General features: G+C 33.1%; 1 protein-coding gene across 5 annotated transcripts in view; it reads left to right on the top strand.

Moving 5' to 3' along the window:
* The window catches only part of CSMD3 (CUB and Sushi multiple domains 3), a 1109294-nt gene that overhangs the window by 772204 nt on the left and 318443 nt on the right, over positions 1–18647 (top strand). For all 5 annotated transcript variants that reach the window (XM_084749143.1, XM_084749142.1, XM_084749141.1 and 2 more), the window contains 2 exons: positions 6334–6503; positions 17844–18000. In XM_084749143.1, coding sequence (XP_084605269.1) covers positions 6334–6503; positions 17844–18000 — 327 coding nt within the window. The remainder of the gene's footprint in view (positions 1–6333; positions 6504–17843; positions 18001–18647) is intronic.

Genomic DNA, 18647 nt, shown 5'->3' with positions numbered 1-18647 from the left:
AATTCACAGCCGTCTTTCACACCTCTATCTTTTATAAACTTTTGGCCTTCTTTTCCATGGTGTCTGTGCATCTTCAGGAAACAAGTGTGTGATATAGATCTTACAATTAGGAATACATTTAATTTGAGACATCTGGCTACAGAGAATTGGAGTCCATTACCAGCATGTCAGGCATGGTGCTTGAATAGTAGCTGATGGCTTATATCAGCTCCACAAAGACAAAACACAGAGAGAGAGAGACTTCAGAATGGCTTGGGCTCTTGAAATCCCAAAGCCCATCTGCAGTGATACACTTCCTCCCCCGAATAAGATCATGTCTCTGAATCTTTCCAGAACAATTTTACCAACTGTGACCACCCATGCAAACATATGAACCTACGGGGTGCGTCCTCATTGAAATTACAGGGGTATACTCATTGCCTCACAGAGAAACCCTGCATTCCTTCTCAAAAATAATAGGACTAACAACCGACAATGCAGCATGAAAAACCCCACATATGCACAGGCACATACATAAACATACCCAGTAGTGTTTATATATGGCATCATTTATACTAATATAATATAGGAGCAGAGAAGAAAATGCACAAATATAAAACAAGATGGCTTAGCCACTAAAGACTCCTGTGTCAAGTCAGATTACTCTTGACTAGAGTTCATACTCTGGAGCCCACAGGATGGAAATGGAGACCCAGTGCTCTCCTGAAACTTGTCTCCTTAACTCCCACATGCACACAATATGGCTTGTACTTGCCCACAAGCACAAACTCAACACACAAAATGAATACATGTAAACAAAATTCTGCTTCCTTCTCTGTCCTTTCTTTCCATGACCCATTAATCAACTATATTAGATTCTTGTTTGATCTGAGACTTGCATTTTAATGTATAAAAGGAAACACGTTTTTGATCGTTTCATCTATGAACTAAGATTACATTTCATTGTAAATATATAATCAACTCACTGCAGAGAAAAAGGTTTCCATGGTGTTAAGGCTGTAACAAAGTAATTCTGTATAAAAATACATTTTGGACTAAAGAAAACTAAAATTACTTTCCCCTTCAATGCAATGAAAATTAATGTCCTTATGGAATTTTCTTCTTACCATATAACTATGCCTGTCCTCAGTGAACCATAATTCTTCACTCTCTTGAAAGTACCAGCAATCTATTGCCCTGTCTGTGTAATGCTCTCTAGCCATGCAAAACCTCCTGATGCTTTCCTCTCTGTCCTCTTCCACTGTCTGATTTGTAGCAGAGTGATCTATCTCAGCTGCCAGCGTAGTGCTGAAAGTGGAGTCCTAGCACTGCGAGACTGTATATTCTGCCCATTTCTGGGTGGAAATATGTAAGTGTTAAGTGTCTGGGGTCAAGATAGTATCCTGTTCATGTTCATGGGTGGCTTATGTAGCCATGTCTACCAACAAATTTTCTTTAGAAAATGCACTCTTGCTTCAAGGAGAAACTTACCAAAAGCACATGTAAAATGTATAAATTGAATACTTCAAGTTCAACTAGCTGTTGGAATATTTTATCCACTTTAAATATGGAGGAATAGCATATTTCAATTAACTACAAATGCTACTTTATGTTTTTATTTCAAGTATAAGTAATATCTCCCCATGATCCCTGTCTTTTTGTTTATGACTTGTTATTAAGTTAGCATTTACTGGGTTTTCCTATGGTCTAGAAAATAATTTTAGAATTCTGGGATATGAAAAAAAATTAGATAATACTTTACATTCAGGATTTTTAACAATTTCCCTTCCTTCTTAACCAATATCCAGTATGTGTTTTTTCTATGTCTCATAAGTATAAATAAATCTATAGCTTTTGACACACTTCTCCACCTCATATACAATATACTTATAGAATTTTACGTTCAGCATATACTCAAAGCCACTCCTCAGACACCATCTCTGGCTTTCTTTCTCCCATACACAATAACTACTCAAGATCTAAAACTTTTACTTTCCTGTGTTCTCTTCTTCTGAGCTTTTAACTCAAGCTCCCACTATCTCTTAACTGATTCTATCTGAAAACTCTTCTCCAGACTTTCTACCCTTGGGGAATTCAAGACCACAGTCCATTCTCACACAGAGTAGCTAAGTGGATTTCTCAAAGCTTATAACTGTTTTTATTTTTTTCTGTTTTAAAACTCTATGTTGAATCACCATTAAAGGCATGATAAAGAACATCCGAATGCATTAGAATTCTCTGTCAGCTTCCAGCTCTCTTAACTATTTCATCCTGGTTCACTACTTTATATTTTATTTCCCTAAGTAATTCTGTCTGGTGATTTCTCTGCATAAATTTTGATTGCATTTCTAATCCCGTCAAAGACTCACATCAAAAAAAGAGTACCACCAAAATGACTGTCCTGTTTTTACTACTCCTATAAAATACACTCTTTCCTTAAGAAGTCATCACATTTGTTTTTTTATACATATACAAGCAAGCATGTAGTATGAAATGATATAGGGAGAACAGAGGGCAATTTGAAAGTGTCAGTCCTCTTTCACTGTGTGTGTCTAAGAAACAAAACTCATGTAAGGCCTGGCTTGACACACAAAGATTAGGCTTGATCTCAAGACTTAGTACACCTTAACCATGTATCTATAGTTACTTAGGGTTGTTTTATCTTATTTTACCTTTTTAGACAGGAACTCATATTAAGCCTCCTGTGTGCTATGGTTATATGTGTGACTCTCCATGCCCAGAGGTACTGTTGTTAGTAATAGTTCATGATGATTAGACACACAAAGTGCAGTGGACCTTCATACGTTCTTATGGAAGGAAAGGTGAAATTATAATATCTATTTTTTTCTTTTAGAAAGTTTTTTTTTTAATTTAAGAATATTTGAATGAATGGGTTTCAAATATGTCTGTAATCAACAAGTTTTACATGGTAGCACTGCTTATTCTTGATGAATTAGGTTTTTAAGGAGTAAATTTAAAAGTATAAAAATAATTTAAGAAACTTGTTTTAAAATCCTTTTTATTTGCTCAATAGCTATGGATATATAAGCAATTGGACTAGGTGATTAAAAACAAAGCAAAAAAGGCACTAGATTACGAGGAACTGGTGAGGTAGATGTTGAATTGTGAAGATTAAGGGGGAGATAAGAGTTGAACATGATCAAATTGCATTGTAAGAGATTATCATAGAATAATAAAAATATTTTTGAAAAGCCTCTTGTGTTATTGCTAAAAGAAGAAACATACACATAAAAAGCAGTTATAAACATGTATTGGTATTTTTATATATTAAGTCCCCACTGTTGCCTTAAGACAATACAAAACTAAACAATTTAAAGAAAAATATGACACTCACATTATCATTAGAGACATAAGGAATTAATATGCATCTCTAATCTCGAATTTTAGCTAATAATCTAAGTACTAAACTACTTGAGAGAAAATTTTGTGATTGTGTAAGGATTTCTGATGAATAAATGTAATATTAATACAGTAGTAACTAGGAAGCATAATAGAAATACTCCTTAAGAATTATCAGCTATATTAATATATTTTATGGTCCATTAGGTGTTTCCTTGAATAATTAATATCTGAGAAATTGGTATGCATCATACACTGACTGACTTACATATACAACAAAAATTCCTAAAATAAAACTTCCAATCACAGATATATTTCCATTTTTTTTGAGCCAAATTATCAAAAGTCATTTTTCTAACACTATTTTACTGTTTACCAAAATAGACTGAACCTAGATTTTCATACCATAGTAATGGAGATTAATGATGGAAGGGTTTTTCTGCTTTCCTGGAAGCAAGAAAAATTGATGTTCAATGGGATTCTCTGTGTAGTGAGCTTATCACTCCAGCTGCCCCTCTGATCACCCGATGTCGGCACATTTCTCTCTGCTACACCAATCCAGCTAGAGCTATATTTATCAACATGTGAGGTTTTGTTCAGCAAGTCAAATGTACTTCTAAATCTGTATGCTAAAGTAAAATATGTTTGCTGTATAAAATTGAATTTGCTTTCTGAAGTAATTATCAATCAATGAAATTCTTAGGATAAGAATTGTATTAAACATTTGTATATTCTGTGAAGGTAAACAAAAGCCTCCTTTCTAATAATAGTTCCTTAATATTCACAAAATTAAGCTACTCCCTATTGTTAATTTTTTCTAATTTAAAGTGTCAGCCTTAGGTGCTCATTAAAGAAAAAGGGAAGTTTATAATTTATTCATCAGTTAATACTTGGAATGATGGTCTGACTTTTAAAAATAAATATGCTTCTGTACCTCGGCATAGTTCTTCAGTAGGGACATAAAAATACAGCAAACTTCATGGTTTTATTTTATTATACAGGTGGTATAAAGCTGAATATATAAATTTTATAATCAAAATGTTTCATAATGATTAGTTTATTGGGCTTTTATGTGCTTTAAAAGCATTAAATATTGAGTGTAATAGATATCATGATATATATTTATATATAATATGACTTGCACATAGTTAAAAGTACAAGGTATTAATATGAAAACATTTTACTATAGAGTAAAAACATAATGGCACTAGTAAATAACTTATTCCAGCCTTATAATCAAGGCTAATATGAGGCTAATTTTCAATCTAAGTCATTAAAGTCTAAAGCCTGCATAATAAGTGAAAATAACAATATTCTGCATGTAAAATATTTTTATAATTTATGCTTCTAGGAAAGGTATATGCTATAGATCATTTAGTACTACTACTACTACTACTACAACACACACACACACACACACACACACACACACACACACACACACACACCCTAGGTCTTTATAAGCAACCAAAGGTTCAAATAAGCTAGATCAAGCGATGAAAGAAATTTAAACGGCCAATCATCCTTCGCTGAGAGAAGGATGCATGGCTTTATAAGGCACTCTTCAGATGTATGTTCTTCATAGATCAGCGTGGCCTGGAAGATGATGAGCCGATTTCTACTTGAGACACTAGAATTAGGAATGAGATCTTTCTGAAAAGCAATCCCAAAGGTGATCAATTTCAGGAAAACAAAATATCTAGCCACATTGGATCCATGTTTTTGTTTTTTTTTTTTTTTTTAAGTTTTGAATGGTCACTTTTTAAAAGTTTTTTATTTGAAACTCATTGGGATAATATAGAACCCAAAGCATGCAAATGGTATTAATTACCCTTTGAATACACTTAGATGTCACTGAGATAAAAATCATTACAAATGACATGGGAAGTAATTTTTCTGTCTGTAGCTTTAGCACATTGCTAAAAATCTCTGAAGCCCCCTCTCTTTATGACCTCTTGATTTTAAGCATTTAATGTTATTATTTCACATATTGTTAGTTTTCTCTGCTTCTTCTTGACAGTTTCAGTTCCTCATTAGTGTGTGTTTTTTAATTTAATTTTGTAATGTTTAAGCATTTAAAAATAAAGCAATTCATTATCCTTCATTTTGTTGTCTTTACCTTATACTGTTCCTAGAAATCGTTATTTTAAAATCTTATTTCTAGACAATAATGGCTTGATGGTTTGCTTTTGTCTGTTTAGTTAAAACCTTTGAACATTCGAATGCATGGCAAAGGAGTCAGTAATTAGATGAGGTAGAAAACCCAAGACAAAGATTTCTAAAGTGTATTTTAAAAGTACAGACTGACTTGATTGATTCTTTAATACTTCTGCAAGTTTTCTAGTTTAATATACTGAGAAATCTCAGTTCCACGCTTCTTCAACCTTGGTACCTAAAATATAAACCAGTTAAAACCACAGGATCAGCAGTCCTGCGTACTCTTCTATGGAAATGTCTGAAACTGAGGAAAGTTGTATGGCTCAAATATCATATCTTATAATATGAGCTGGTAATTTTAACTAATGTACCATTTTTTAAAAATAACAGTGTTTGTTATTGAATTTCTTGAAAGAGGCATGTGGATTATAGGGACGAAAGGATCATTCGAAGCCTTTAAAGGCAAAATTAAAGAAGAAACAATTATTAGATAAATACCTGCATAAAAATATTGGTTTAGTGCATTTATCAGATATGTACATATTTAAGTGATCTCTTGACGATATTTTGCCCTTTACTATCTCTTATTTGCTAATAATTTGTGAGAACGACTCTAAATTCCCACAGGTAGGTGTGTGTGCCCCAGACCAGTACTTCTGTCTTCCGCTCAGTCATTTGAGAAACGTGTTGGTCCTCTACGGCACAAACCTTTTCTGAACCAAACTTTCTATTAGGATGTGGGTAAAACTTGAAGCATTGACACTCCACAAACAAGATTATTTGGAAAAGGTAATACCTTCTGTTAAACTGTGCTTCAAAATTCTGTTTACCCTACAGCGGAATGCGGTGCATCTGCAACAAATAATGAAGGCATTCTACTCTCTCCAAATTACCCACTGAACTACGAAAACAACCATGAATGCATTTACAGCCTCCAGGTCCAGGCAGGAAAGGGCATCAATATTTCAGCCAGAACATTTCACTTAGCGCAAGGCGATGTTCTTAAGGTAAGTGGACCACTGTGTTGTATTTTGATCATTAAGTACGCTTTATTAAATATGTTGACACTAAATTGTACAAGTAATAAAATGTAAGTTCATTCAATCCCTCATAAATAACATTCCTACTCTTATTTTACTTGAAACAAAATATTTTTGCTTCCAGTGCTTTTTATAACAAGAAATCATAAATTTTTGATGATGAAGTATTTGTTTCACTATAACCAGAATAAGGAAATTTAAATGCAAAATTCCTCACTCAATAAATATTAGGGATTAAAAATAACATATTAGTGACTATCTCATTAAGAAAAAGCATAATGGTAACTTGTTTTATATCACAAGTTTTGCTATTTTTAATAAGTGATAACTTGTGTTTTAACTTTGATATTCAGCATGCAAAATTATTTGTATTTTAACAGATATCTACTAAGTAAAATTATTCTTTATAAGTATGGAAAAACTTTTAAAAATATGACATAAGCCACTTTTATGTATATTTTCAACCAAACAAATTAATGTCTATAAATCTAGAAAATATACTTTGTTCTTAATATTTACTGTTAAAGTGTTTAGATAAAAATAATGATATAATGAAATGTCCTTTTAAATAATATGTATAAAATATGTCTTTCATTGTAATGTTTGAATAGTTACTGATTTGCTTTTTACAATATGAATGTTTTGGTAAATATAGCTTATAGCAAAATATACATGACCAGATTAAAACAACTACTTCCATAAGACTATATTAATACTTTAAAGAATGATTCATGTTTTTTAATCATCAACATTTTCTTATCAAGACAAGGAATTAAAAATATTTACATTTTTACAAATTTTGAAACAAAGTTACATGTCCCATGTTGACAGTGGTGGATGTCTTTTGTCGATGTTGTGATTACTAACTCATTGGTTATTTCTTTCATTTACAAAAAATCATATCATTTGATAGTAATTGATAATTTCCTAACACAAGCAATGTGTATGAACTATATAGTTTTTTGAAAGATTGTTGAATTACAATTAATGTATACAATATCAATTTGAAATAGGACTAATAAATGCATTCCAGATTTGTATATGCCCAGCATGAAATTTCACTATATAAAATCTTTTCAGTTCCAACTCACTGTTCAGATTTCCATGTTTAAATAATTTCCGTTTCCTACTTGGCAAGATATCTCAGATTGCTTTTAGTATTCATGAGGCCATCAGCCAGATTCTCAGCACCTCAAATAAATAATGCTTGCAGTAATAGAATTAATCGAATGTTTCTCCATAGACTTGAGGTACTGATTTATTTAATTTAGGATAGTGGAGAAATACATTAACGCCTAAATGAGGTATGTAAACCCAGCCACTAGGCTATATCAAACACCCAGCACTAACAATGTGTTTATGAGGTAAACATCAGGAAATGCTTTCACACAGCTACCTATCTTCTTTACAACCACCCTTTATAAAGTAGTTTCCTCGTGTCCCTTTGTGATGCTTTTGCATTTTTTTATCCGTGACTTTTGCATACCAGATGAAGTTTGTTATTTAGAAAAACTGCATTTTATGTAACAGATGATATCTTTTTTAAGCAGAAGTTTCAGTTGATGGCTTCTGGTGGGGGTGCTGGTGGGTGGTGGGTAAGGACTCAGTTTTCTTTTGGGGCTAGACACCAGGAGTTTGACCATGTTCCAGTGAGTATATGGGTAAAAGAAATTGCACTTGTTTGTTTTTATTTTTTGTTTTGTATTTCTTTTGTTTTCTACTTCTCCTTTCTTGGGGAGGTGTGGGGAGGAGCTCACACATGCTAGAGGATATACCTAGAACTGGAATGTGAGTGTCCTCAGGTTCATGGTGCAAAATTGCCAAATAATCAATAAAAAACGTTATGAAAAAATCAGAATATTTCTGATATGTTTCTCAGAGTGGTTTTACCACTGGTGTCTTCTAGATTTCGAAATCTTATATATTGATCATATGCTTTTTACAAATATTTATTTTTTTTCACTTATGTATGAATGCTCTGTCTGCATGTATACCTGCATACCAGAAGAGGGCATCAAATCCCTTTGTAAGAACGGTCATGGGCGACCATGTGGTTGCTGGGCATTGAACTCAGGACCTCTGGAAAAACAGATAGTGCTCTTAACCACTGAGCCACCTCACCTGCCCTAGTGTCGTATTGTATTTTGAAGAGTACAAGAGTGTAGTATTGAGTAATTATTTAAGAGGAAGGGGTGAAGAGAGATGAAGGAAGACCAAGAAATCTCCGGGCTCTATGGTGATGCAGTTACTAACCTATCATTTAACAGTGGCCTGCAGGTGCCACTACAACTGAGCACCACTACTCCCCCTACTTATTCTAATGCAAATCATATTTGAACCTACCAATTATTGGTATATTATTTTCTGTTTTCAACCTAATAAGTACCTTTTGTCTATTCAGTATAGGACACTGAGCTATACAAGATGCCATGTAAAAGACTCATGACCATAACTTTGTTTGTTTGTTGTTGTTTTCCCCTATGTATGAAGGATATCAATACTTATAGCTTTGCCAGTTTCCTGGTAAAGCCAGGAAAATATCTTGTCCGTTTTCTAAATATTAGATTCCTATCAGAACACCACTCTATGTTTAAAAATGGAAGTTTCTGTCTTAGAAACCTGAATGAGAACCTAATTTATTAGTTCTTGTCTTAACTAATCTAGATTGCTTCAGATCTGACTGGAATCCATTCTGCTGTTTCTTCTTCTCCATGGCTGTAGGCTATGGCAGGAACACGGATAATTTCTTTGCTTGCCCTTACTTGGAAAATGTACTAACAGACAATCTATATATTTCAATTAACTGTTATAGAAAGTCTTTGGTATACTTAGGTTGAAACAACCAAGAATAAATGTGCAGTATCTAATACAATAATAATCAGAACTACTATTTCTGTTTTTATGCTTGTTTCTACTTTTACATAATGCTTTGTTTAAGTAAGAGTGGGTAGCAGAGGTTGTGAGGCAATCTTTTATTTTATTTTATATTTTACTTATCACAGCTTAAATGGTAGTTTAAATCTCATTTCTTATTCAAGACTTAAACTAAGTGAATGATTATGACTTCCTTTAAAATACAATAGAGGATAGCAGAAACAATTTCATGTTTACCAATCATAAATAGCAGGAAAATGGGATAAATTTCTTTCTTGCTGTATTATTTTCTTTCTTTTATTTATTCATTTATTTTTTTTTCTGAAATAGTGTCTCTGTATCCTAGGCTTCCCCAGAATTCGCTATGTAGACCTGGCTTGTCCCAAATTCATAAAACTCAGCCTTTGTTCCCCAGTGCTGGTTTTAAAGGCCCGTGCCATTATGCTGGGCTATCTTTTACTTTTTTAGTGGAGTGTGTATGTGTGAGTGTGTGTGTGTGTGTGTGTGTATGCTTGTGTGTATGTATATGTACATGTATGTTCATGTGCACCAACATGTATATTTGCACCCAATTCATTCTGTTTCAACCACACCCTGAAAAATAGGTTTCCTCCTATTTTTTATTTTTTATTTTAAAACCACTGATTTTCACTTGTGCAGACTATGTAGTCATTGGTTTGGAGTATATTTAACCTACAAATAGGCACACTTTCAAAGAAAACTGTCATATGTTTCATATAAATGTCATATGAAAATAAAATAATTAGACATAATCATATATAATATATTACACATATACATATGATATATTTTAAAAAGAAATATGACAAATATAATGTTAGGTTACATAGTAGCATACTAGTGTTCTTGAAATATATCATGAATATTCTAAAACTATTATTTGAAAATAAGCTTCTTAAATTTTAAGTCTTGACAAAAACAGAAAAAAATTCAAGTAGATTCATGCAAGCTGAAGTTTCACACTGAAAAGAAGTTATTCAGCTGTACTTTCTGTTAATGGAGATTTGAGATAACTTCCACATGTTTTATAAAGGCCAGATTCAATCAAAATAATGATGAGAGTTTCTCTGTCTCAATCCTGTGCAAAGGAAGTAACCACACATCACTTGCTCTTAACTAATCAGGTGCTTTCCTATTACTTTAACCAAACAGATTTGTATTTTTTTTCTTTCATTTTTCAAAAGACTTACTACAGTTTATGGAAAGGAGCGCTCCCTGAGAGTAACATAAAAAATGAACATTGTAATGATTGCTAAAATAAACTCTTAATTATAATTTAACCTTGACAAAAATTATGTTTACAGTGTCTTAGGAAAACCTCTATGAAGTGCTGTCTTTCCCCAAATCTAAATGCAGTGGTATCACTTTGGTATTGGCCACAGATTATAATATCATGCGAAACTGCAAGCACTACACACAGAGTCTGGCCTCACTTGCTCTTCTAGTCATCAAGTAGCCTTAACTGGAAATGGGCTGTGTCTTGGATATGATATCGCAATTAGTACCAAATGTCTTGGAAATATTTTTGTTGGTAAAGTCACTGATGAAATCATTTACCAAATATTAAGGTTGCAATAAAACCATATTCTCTTCTTTTTTTTGGTTGTGAGCATAGCCTTTAGCAGCTGAGTCATCTCTTCAGCCCAAAACCATATTCTCAATTAGCATTTCCTCTTAATAACCAAAAATATATTTTTTACTGTGATTAATTTTCATCTGTAATAAAAATTTACATAGAGAAAGGGTTGTCAAAAACAATGAAAATGCTGTATAAGAATTTATGTTGCATGGATTTCTTACTAATCAATATTACTTTTTTTTTTTTTTTTTTTTACTTTTACAAAGGAGGTTTTGTGCTTCTCTGAAGTCAGGTATAAGGAAGGAAAGCCTACCACCAAATTGGGCTTAGAGCCTGTTGTTTTATTTGGTTGCTTGTTGTTTTAAATAGACAAGGGGTCTGGAGTCTCCTGTTTACCTAGAATAACCTTGAACACTTCAGTTCAAGTGATCCTCCTGCCTCACACCCCTTGGGGTAGCTAGGACTACAAGCACGTCCCTAACAGTAACTAGCATCTGGTTTTGTAAATAAAATATTGTTGGAAAAAAGCCATGTTCACTCATTTACATATTGTCTGTTCTTTTGCTCTAAGAACAAGTCTCACTAAAAGGTACTAAGGACACTAGGGGCCCAAAAGGGCTTAAATATTTATCTGACCCTGTCCATAGAAGTTTGTGAAACTTTGAATACAACAACAATTACTTTAAAACACTTATAACTGGGTGTAACTTGGACAAACTCACCAAGTTTGAAAGCAGAACGTGGAACACTCTCATAAGGTCACCACTCATATTTGCCAACACTACATGCTATTCACTAATAATCTCTTCTTCCTACCCCTTCATAAGCACTCCAAAGGTCATGATGGTGGCACCACCCTAGACATCAGGAATGCCACTTCAGTCTCATTATTAATAACCTGTAACTTCTTACAGAGCGTTAATGTTCCATTGAAGGTCTAACCTCTTCTGTCATCAGAATCGTTGAACAGTAAACCCTTCACTTTGACCCAGTTTTCTTACTGAAACATAACACTTCATATCACTGAGCTAAATAACTGAACTCAAACAAAATTAAATCCCTATTGTATTTCCTCTTATCTTAGGAAAAAATATTATATTTAGGATAGATAATTTTCATGGAAAAAATCATTTGAAAAACCCATTCTTCCTTTGACATTCATGCTTTGATAGCTAATTCACCATATTTGAAGAATGAATTTACAATTCCAAATAACTCAATTAAAAAAAATTCTAGTTTCAGCAGAAGAAAACACATGGAGGTTTCAAAGGTGATTCAAGAGTGCATGTCTGACTTCTTTCTTTTACTATTTTATGTTTATTTTTTGACTATTTAATTCACCTAAAAACCTTATTTGCTAATTCCTTTAAAAAAAAAAAACTGATGAAGAGATAGCCCAGTGGTTAAGTGCACCTGTTGCTCCTTGCAGAAGGTCCAGCTCCCACATGGATGGTTCTCAGCCATCTGTGAGTCCATCTTCTGACCTCTTTGGAGACCAGGCACTGAATGGTGCACATACATACATGAAGGCATATAGAATTTTTAAAAAGTTGATGTTAAAATCCTTAAAAAATGCAAGCAGAAGTCTTCAAATGCTCAATATACCTGACGACTCACAGCGAGGGCTTGATAGATGTTGAGCAGGCTGTCAAGCGAGGCTTGGCCTGATTCCATGAAGGAAGCTCTGCCTCCAGTCATTGATTTCAGCCTCTGATTAGACTGAGTATTGGGACAGAGCGAGATCAAGATTTAGCTACTCATGGTGCCATAAGGGCAAATTAACTGAAATTGTTGAGCAAGTGAAAGTGTGGACAGAGAATTCCATAGACGAAGTTATCATATATTGTTTCTCAAAATGATGTAAGAAAAATTATGTTATTTTTATGAATAGATACTATTGAGTAAAATAGACACCTAAATATTTTTTATTTTATTTAAAATGGGAATACAAAGGATAATCTGGAAAACTGTTCTGGTTTTTTTTTTTTTTTTTCCTGATTGGATCAAATTTCATCATCGTTTTATAGTATAATCTACTTCTGTGTGACAAGAACATTTGCTTTGGTTTGTTTTCTTAGTTGTATGTTTACCTTCATGGTTAATTTAACAGCAATCTGTCTTTGGTTGCTCTGCTTTGGCTTCTTATTATCTTTATGTTTCACAGAAATATGTGTTACTGTATTGGAACACTTTTATTTGCAAGTTCAGCAGCATCACCTGATTACTGTAATGCTCTTTAAAAAAATATTTTTGAGTAAAACATTTCCTTCTCACTTGGGTTTATTGGGTGTGTAAGTAGTACTAAAATTTCATACCAGGATGATCAAGCTCTTGTCATGAAGTTTTCACCCCATTTTCTACTGACCTTCTGAATCTATCTTCCTAAAGAGTAGGTTGTGGGGTTTTGTGACTGTTAAATAAGCTCAACTGGAAGAAAGATCACTTTTATACCAAAATACCTGTTCTTTTCCTACTCATTTTCAAATATTATACTGTAAAATATGTTTTGAAAAGTATTTTGAGGTTTATTTTCTTAAAGGAAACTATACCTTTACTTGAAATTTAAAAAAAAAAACTAATAGGTTTTTCCTATTAATTTTCCTAATATATATATGGATATATATATATAACTATATACACACACATATCTCTGTTGCGACAGCTAATATTGAGCTATTTTTGATAAATTTATTTATTCTAATAATGGTATCTTATGGCCTTTTGATAAAGTTATATACATTTCTAGCACAGAATAGAAGTTGGGGGGTTACTTGGTTACCAATTACATTGTTAAATACGAGGGCTATGAAAATACATCAAATAAAGGCTGATGAGCCTATTATCATATTATTAAGTATTTTGGTGTTTTATTATTAGGGTAATTTTAGAAAATAATATTAGGACATTCTGTAAATAAATTAACATTAAATCTAAAAAAACATGTTTTAATTTTTTTTCATTTAAGTCTATTAGTTGTATAGTTTTATTTGGTTGGTTGGCTTTACTTTTTAACACTGGCTCATGTACTCCATGCTAGCTTTCAGCTCTGCGATCATCAAGTCTGGCCTTACATTTCTGATCCCTTATCTCTACCACACTAGTATAATTGCTTACCTTTTCTTTTCCATTTATTTGCCAACCTTGACAAATTGAGAGTTCTTACACATGGTAAAATAATCAATAATATCTTGTATACCAAGATATTTTGAAAAGTAGAGGATATTAAAGGAAATATTCGTGACTACATAGACAATATTTACAAAAATAAAATTCACAGAACTTCTGAGTGAGAGGATTTGATTATAAAGGAGTGGCTGTAAACATAGGATTTATAACTATATAATACATAGCATCATTAATATAATATGTTCAAAGAAGCCTGAAAATGTTGACCATTGAAAAACGCACAGAGTATATTTTACTGTCTTTAGCGATCGGGTACCATTGTTGACTATCGTAGTTAAAAAAGGAAAAGATGAAAATGTACGGAATCAAACAACCAAACAAAAAACATTTCAGAATAAATCTCCACATTTGTTTTAGTTTTGCTTAAGACAAATAAACTCTTTTGTTGTTGTTGTTGTTGTTGTTGTTTTTCGAAACAGGGTTTATCTTTGACCTTGGCTGTCCTGGACTCGCTTTGTAGACCAGCCTGGCCTCGAACTTACAGCGATCCGCCTGCCTCTGCCTCCCAAGTGCTGGGATTAAAGGCGTGCGCCACCACACCCGGCTGAAGCAGATAAACTCTTACTGGTAACTAAAATAGAAAGTTATGTATATGATTTGGATTCCCTAGGGGTCGAAGTTGTCTCATCATCTCAGGAGATCTGTCCACATAATACCAATGACCGATACAATGATATAAGTTCTATATCATTGATATAGATATAAGTAATTATGTAAGTAAATGATAAAAAGAGAGACTACTGTTACTTATTCGTAGATATTCAGACCTGCTAGCTTGAATTTTAGATGCCTACTTCCTCATTTTCTCTCTTATTTCCATGTTCCCTTCTGTGGAAATTTAAAATGTAAGGAAGCTCTAAGAGCCTACAGACTGCACAGAAACAGTTACAAGTGCAAAGAGCAGAAAGGTCCCCAGTACCACAGATATCAGAATTTCTGTTTAGACAAAATTAGGTCAATGTGGTAAGAATAGAATTTGTATGGATCATGGAAATTTGAAAAGGCTGTATTTGTATGTAATGTAAATTAAAATCTACCTTTGTTTTCTTTATAGCATTTAAGCCTAGGTTGGCAGCAAGAATATTTAAAACCTAAATCCATATGGGTGATGCACACAGTTATTCTAGGACTCAGGAGGCAAGTTTAGGCAGATATCTATGAATTTTATTCCAAATTTGTCTCCAAAATAAAGCAAAACAAACAAGCAAAATCTAAAACAAAATGTAAAAAAAATAAAATTCCCTAAAGATAGAAATAAAAAATTCATTCTTCAGTAAATTTGTTAACTGAAATAAAAAACGAAGTTTTAATTAACACAGGCAACATATTTAAACTTGAAGGAATACTTTAAGATAAACTTTAAATTTGAATATATTTCTCAATTATTGACAAACCTTAAGAGTATAACTAGTGGACCCTCTCTCCTAGAAAAAGACTTAGTAATTACACCAAATGGTTTTTAAATTTATGATATGGATAAAATATATGAAAAGACCATAGTTACTACAGACAACCTAGTTGTTAGTAACAAAATTGTATTGGAAGATGGTCTACAATACAAAGGAAAGATGTTGCCTTAAGTCCTATAGGAGAAAATGACAATATAGTTTAGGATTATTATGAAAAATTACTCATCACAGGTTGACAAAAACTATTCAGTTGAAATGTAAGGAAACCAAATCTCCAGAGAAATTCTAAGATTTGAATAAAGTCTTAAATGTACAGACAGAGTGCTCTAAGCAAGGGTGCAGTGAAACTAAGAAACCCTAACTCCATAGGTTGAAAGATATTTAATAGGGATCAGATGCCAAGGCTCTCTCCTGAGGGATATCACATAGAGAATGGTAGAAAAGCAAGCAGAGTTTGTATGACAGAAGGTTGGGATCTTTACACTGGCACAGGTTATTCATATTGACTGAGAGTTAGATGCCCTTGCCCAAAGTAGTTGACCTCTGGGGCAGATTAAGGAAAGTTCTTCCTTAGGGGAAACTGCCTTAGGACATCTACTTTTCTGATATAAAGAAACCTGCCATTCAAAAACATTTCTCTTCTTTAACTGACCCAAATCTTTCTGTTTAGGACAATGTCACCACCCCATGGCATTTGTCTTGGACCTAATGAGAATTATTCTTTATTAACTAAATCAGAAATATTAAGAAAAACTTCACAACACCTTATAAAATTATCATACCATTAATATTAAAACCTAGTAAATAATAGGTATAAAATTAAAATTCTTTACAAGTTTTTTTAGTTATATGATACATTCTGCAAAGATGTCTTAGTTAATCTGTTACTGCTATGATAATAAACTATGACCAAGATAAATTATACAACAAAGAATTTATTTCGTGCCTAGTTTCAGAGGGTGAGTCTATGACCATTATGGTGGGAGGCACGGCAGTAGGCAGGCAGGCATGGAATTACAGGAGTATTTGATAGCTCACATCTTGAGATACAACTGTAAGGCAGAGAGATGAGATAGGGGAACTGTGAACTGTGTACGTCATTTGGAAACTTAAAGTCAACACTCCAAAAGTCAACTTTCCTCCAAAAGGCCACACTTCCTAGTTCCTTACCAACAATTCCCTTAGCTGGGGACCAAGCGTTCAAATGTACTAGTCAATGTTGTCCATTACCATACAAAACACCATATTATGTGGGTTACGTTCAACTAGACATACATATAAATATGTCAAATAAGCTCATCTTATTTCATAACCTCAGCATTAAGAAGAGAAAAACAAATAGGAATGTAATACAGTAAATCTTCTAAACCGTGCATCACAGAAGGAAGGATATAAAGTTTATCATGTTGTCATATAACATTTCTCATTTACTTACTGTTTATAATTAGTGCACTTTAAACTTCATATTTTAGTTTTATGCCTTTCTGATAGTTTTATATATTTGGTTCTTGGGACTGATGCATAGTAGGCGAACACTCTACCTATAAAATACATTGCCTTTCCTTAATTTTTGTTTGTTTGTGACAGGGTTTCTCTATGTAACCCTGGCTGTCCTGCACTAGCTGTGTAGAACAGACTGACAAAGAACTCAGAGATCTGCCTTCCTCTGCCTCCCAAGTGTAAGGATAACAGGTATGTGACACCACCATGCAGCACTAACTTAATATTTTTAAGACATAAGAAATGAAACCAGTCAACAAAAAGGATTAAATTATGAAAAGTGTACTGGAGGTAATAATAATAATTTTGAATTTGTTATGAGAAGGGTGTTTTTATTAATTGAGAAAGTAGCAAAACAAAGAAACGAAGAAACAGATTCTTACTAACCAATTTTGTAAACTAATCTTTTTTTTATTTTTTTGTAAACTAATCTTAAAGGTTATTTTAAATTTTAACATACATGTGATACACAAGTATTGTGGCCTCAGAAACAAATTTATACAGTAGTTTAGCTTTTCTTAAGAGGCTAAAAAATTAGTCTAGTAATTTTTTGAAGTTAAGAATTATTCATGTGGAGTCTAATGTTCTGGCTTGTGAAACTCATTTATTCAGTTGCTCTTCAGTAATACTTGCTTTGGAACAATGCAGATATTTCCTAGTCTTTGTAGATATACATACATACTTGGGAACTGGCTACATGGGCCCCACTTATATTTTAATTATAAATGTATTTTGCAGATTTACGATGGAAAAGACAAAACAGCACACCTGTTGGGTGCTTTCACAGGGGCGTCTATGCGAGGACTGACACTCAGTAGCACGTCAAATCAGCTCTGGCTAGAGTTTAATTCTGACTCTGAAGGGACAGATGAAGGCTTCCAACTTGTCTACACCAGTAAGTATATATATATTTTTTTGAGGTAGGGTTTCCTTGTGTAGCCCTGGCTGTCCTTGACTCACTTTGTAGACCAGGTTGGAGTCTGACTCACAGTGATCCACCTGCTTCTGTCTCCTGAGTACTGAGATTAAAAGCATACATCACTACACCAGGTACCAGTAAGTACTGTTAAAAAATAAAATTTGTCAACAATTTATTTTTAGTTATTGCTTCTGAGGTTCACAATGTCTGCACTTCTGTATTTCTATATGAGACTAAACAGTTTTCTTGTGTATGAAAAAGTTTTCATTCCAATTCTCCATCTGTATCTATAATCATCTATGTCATCTGCTTATATCTCTATAGTTTACTGTTCAGATCAGCTGCCTTTACCTAAATTTTGGTGTTTATTTTTTCATATTCTCTATCCCAAATCCCCTGAAACATGATTTGGGACATGATCTAACTTGCCTGAACATCAGTTGAACTATTGAACATCAACATGCATTTTTTTTTTACCATTTCCCTACTGATGCTTACTCTAACTTTCTCAGCCAGAGAGAGCAAATATTTTAATGCTTTAAAAATGTATTACTACTTTAACACTTATCAAATTGCTTATCTTCAAACTTCTTTGCAAACAAATTATACAAACATCTCCCAGA

Source organism: Acomys minous (genome assembly GCF_964271855.1).
Source record: "Acomys minous genome assembly, chromosome: 12".
Taxonomy (NCBI): Eukaryota; Metazoa; Chordata; class Mammalia; order Rodentia; family Muridae; genus Acomys; species Acomys minous.
The sequence above is the reverse complement of the archived record's forward strand: the minus strand, read 5'-3'. Positions and strand labels throughout refer to the sequence as shown.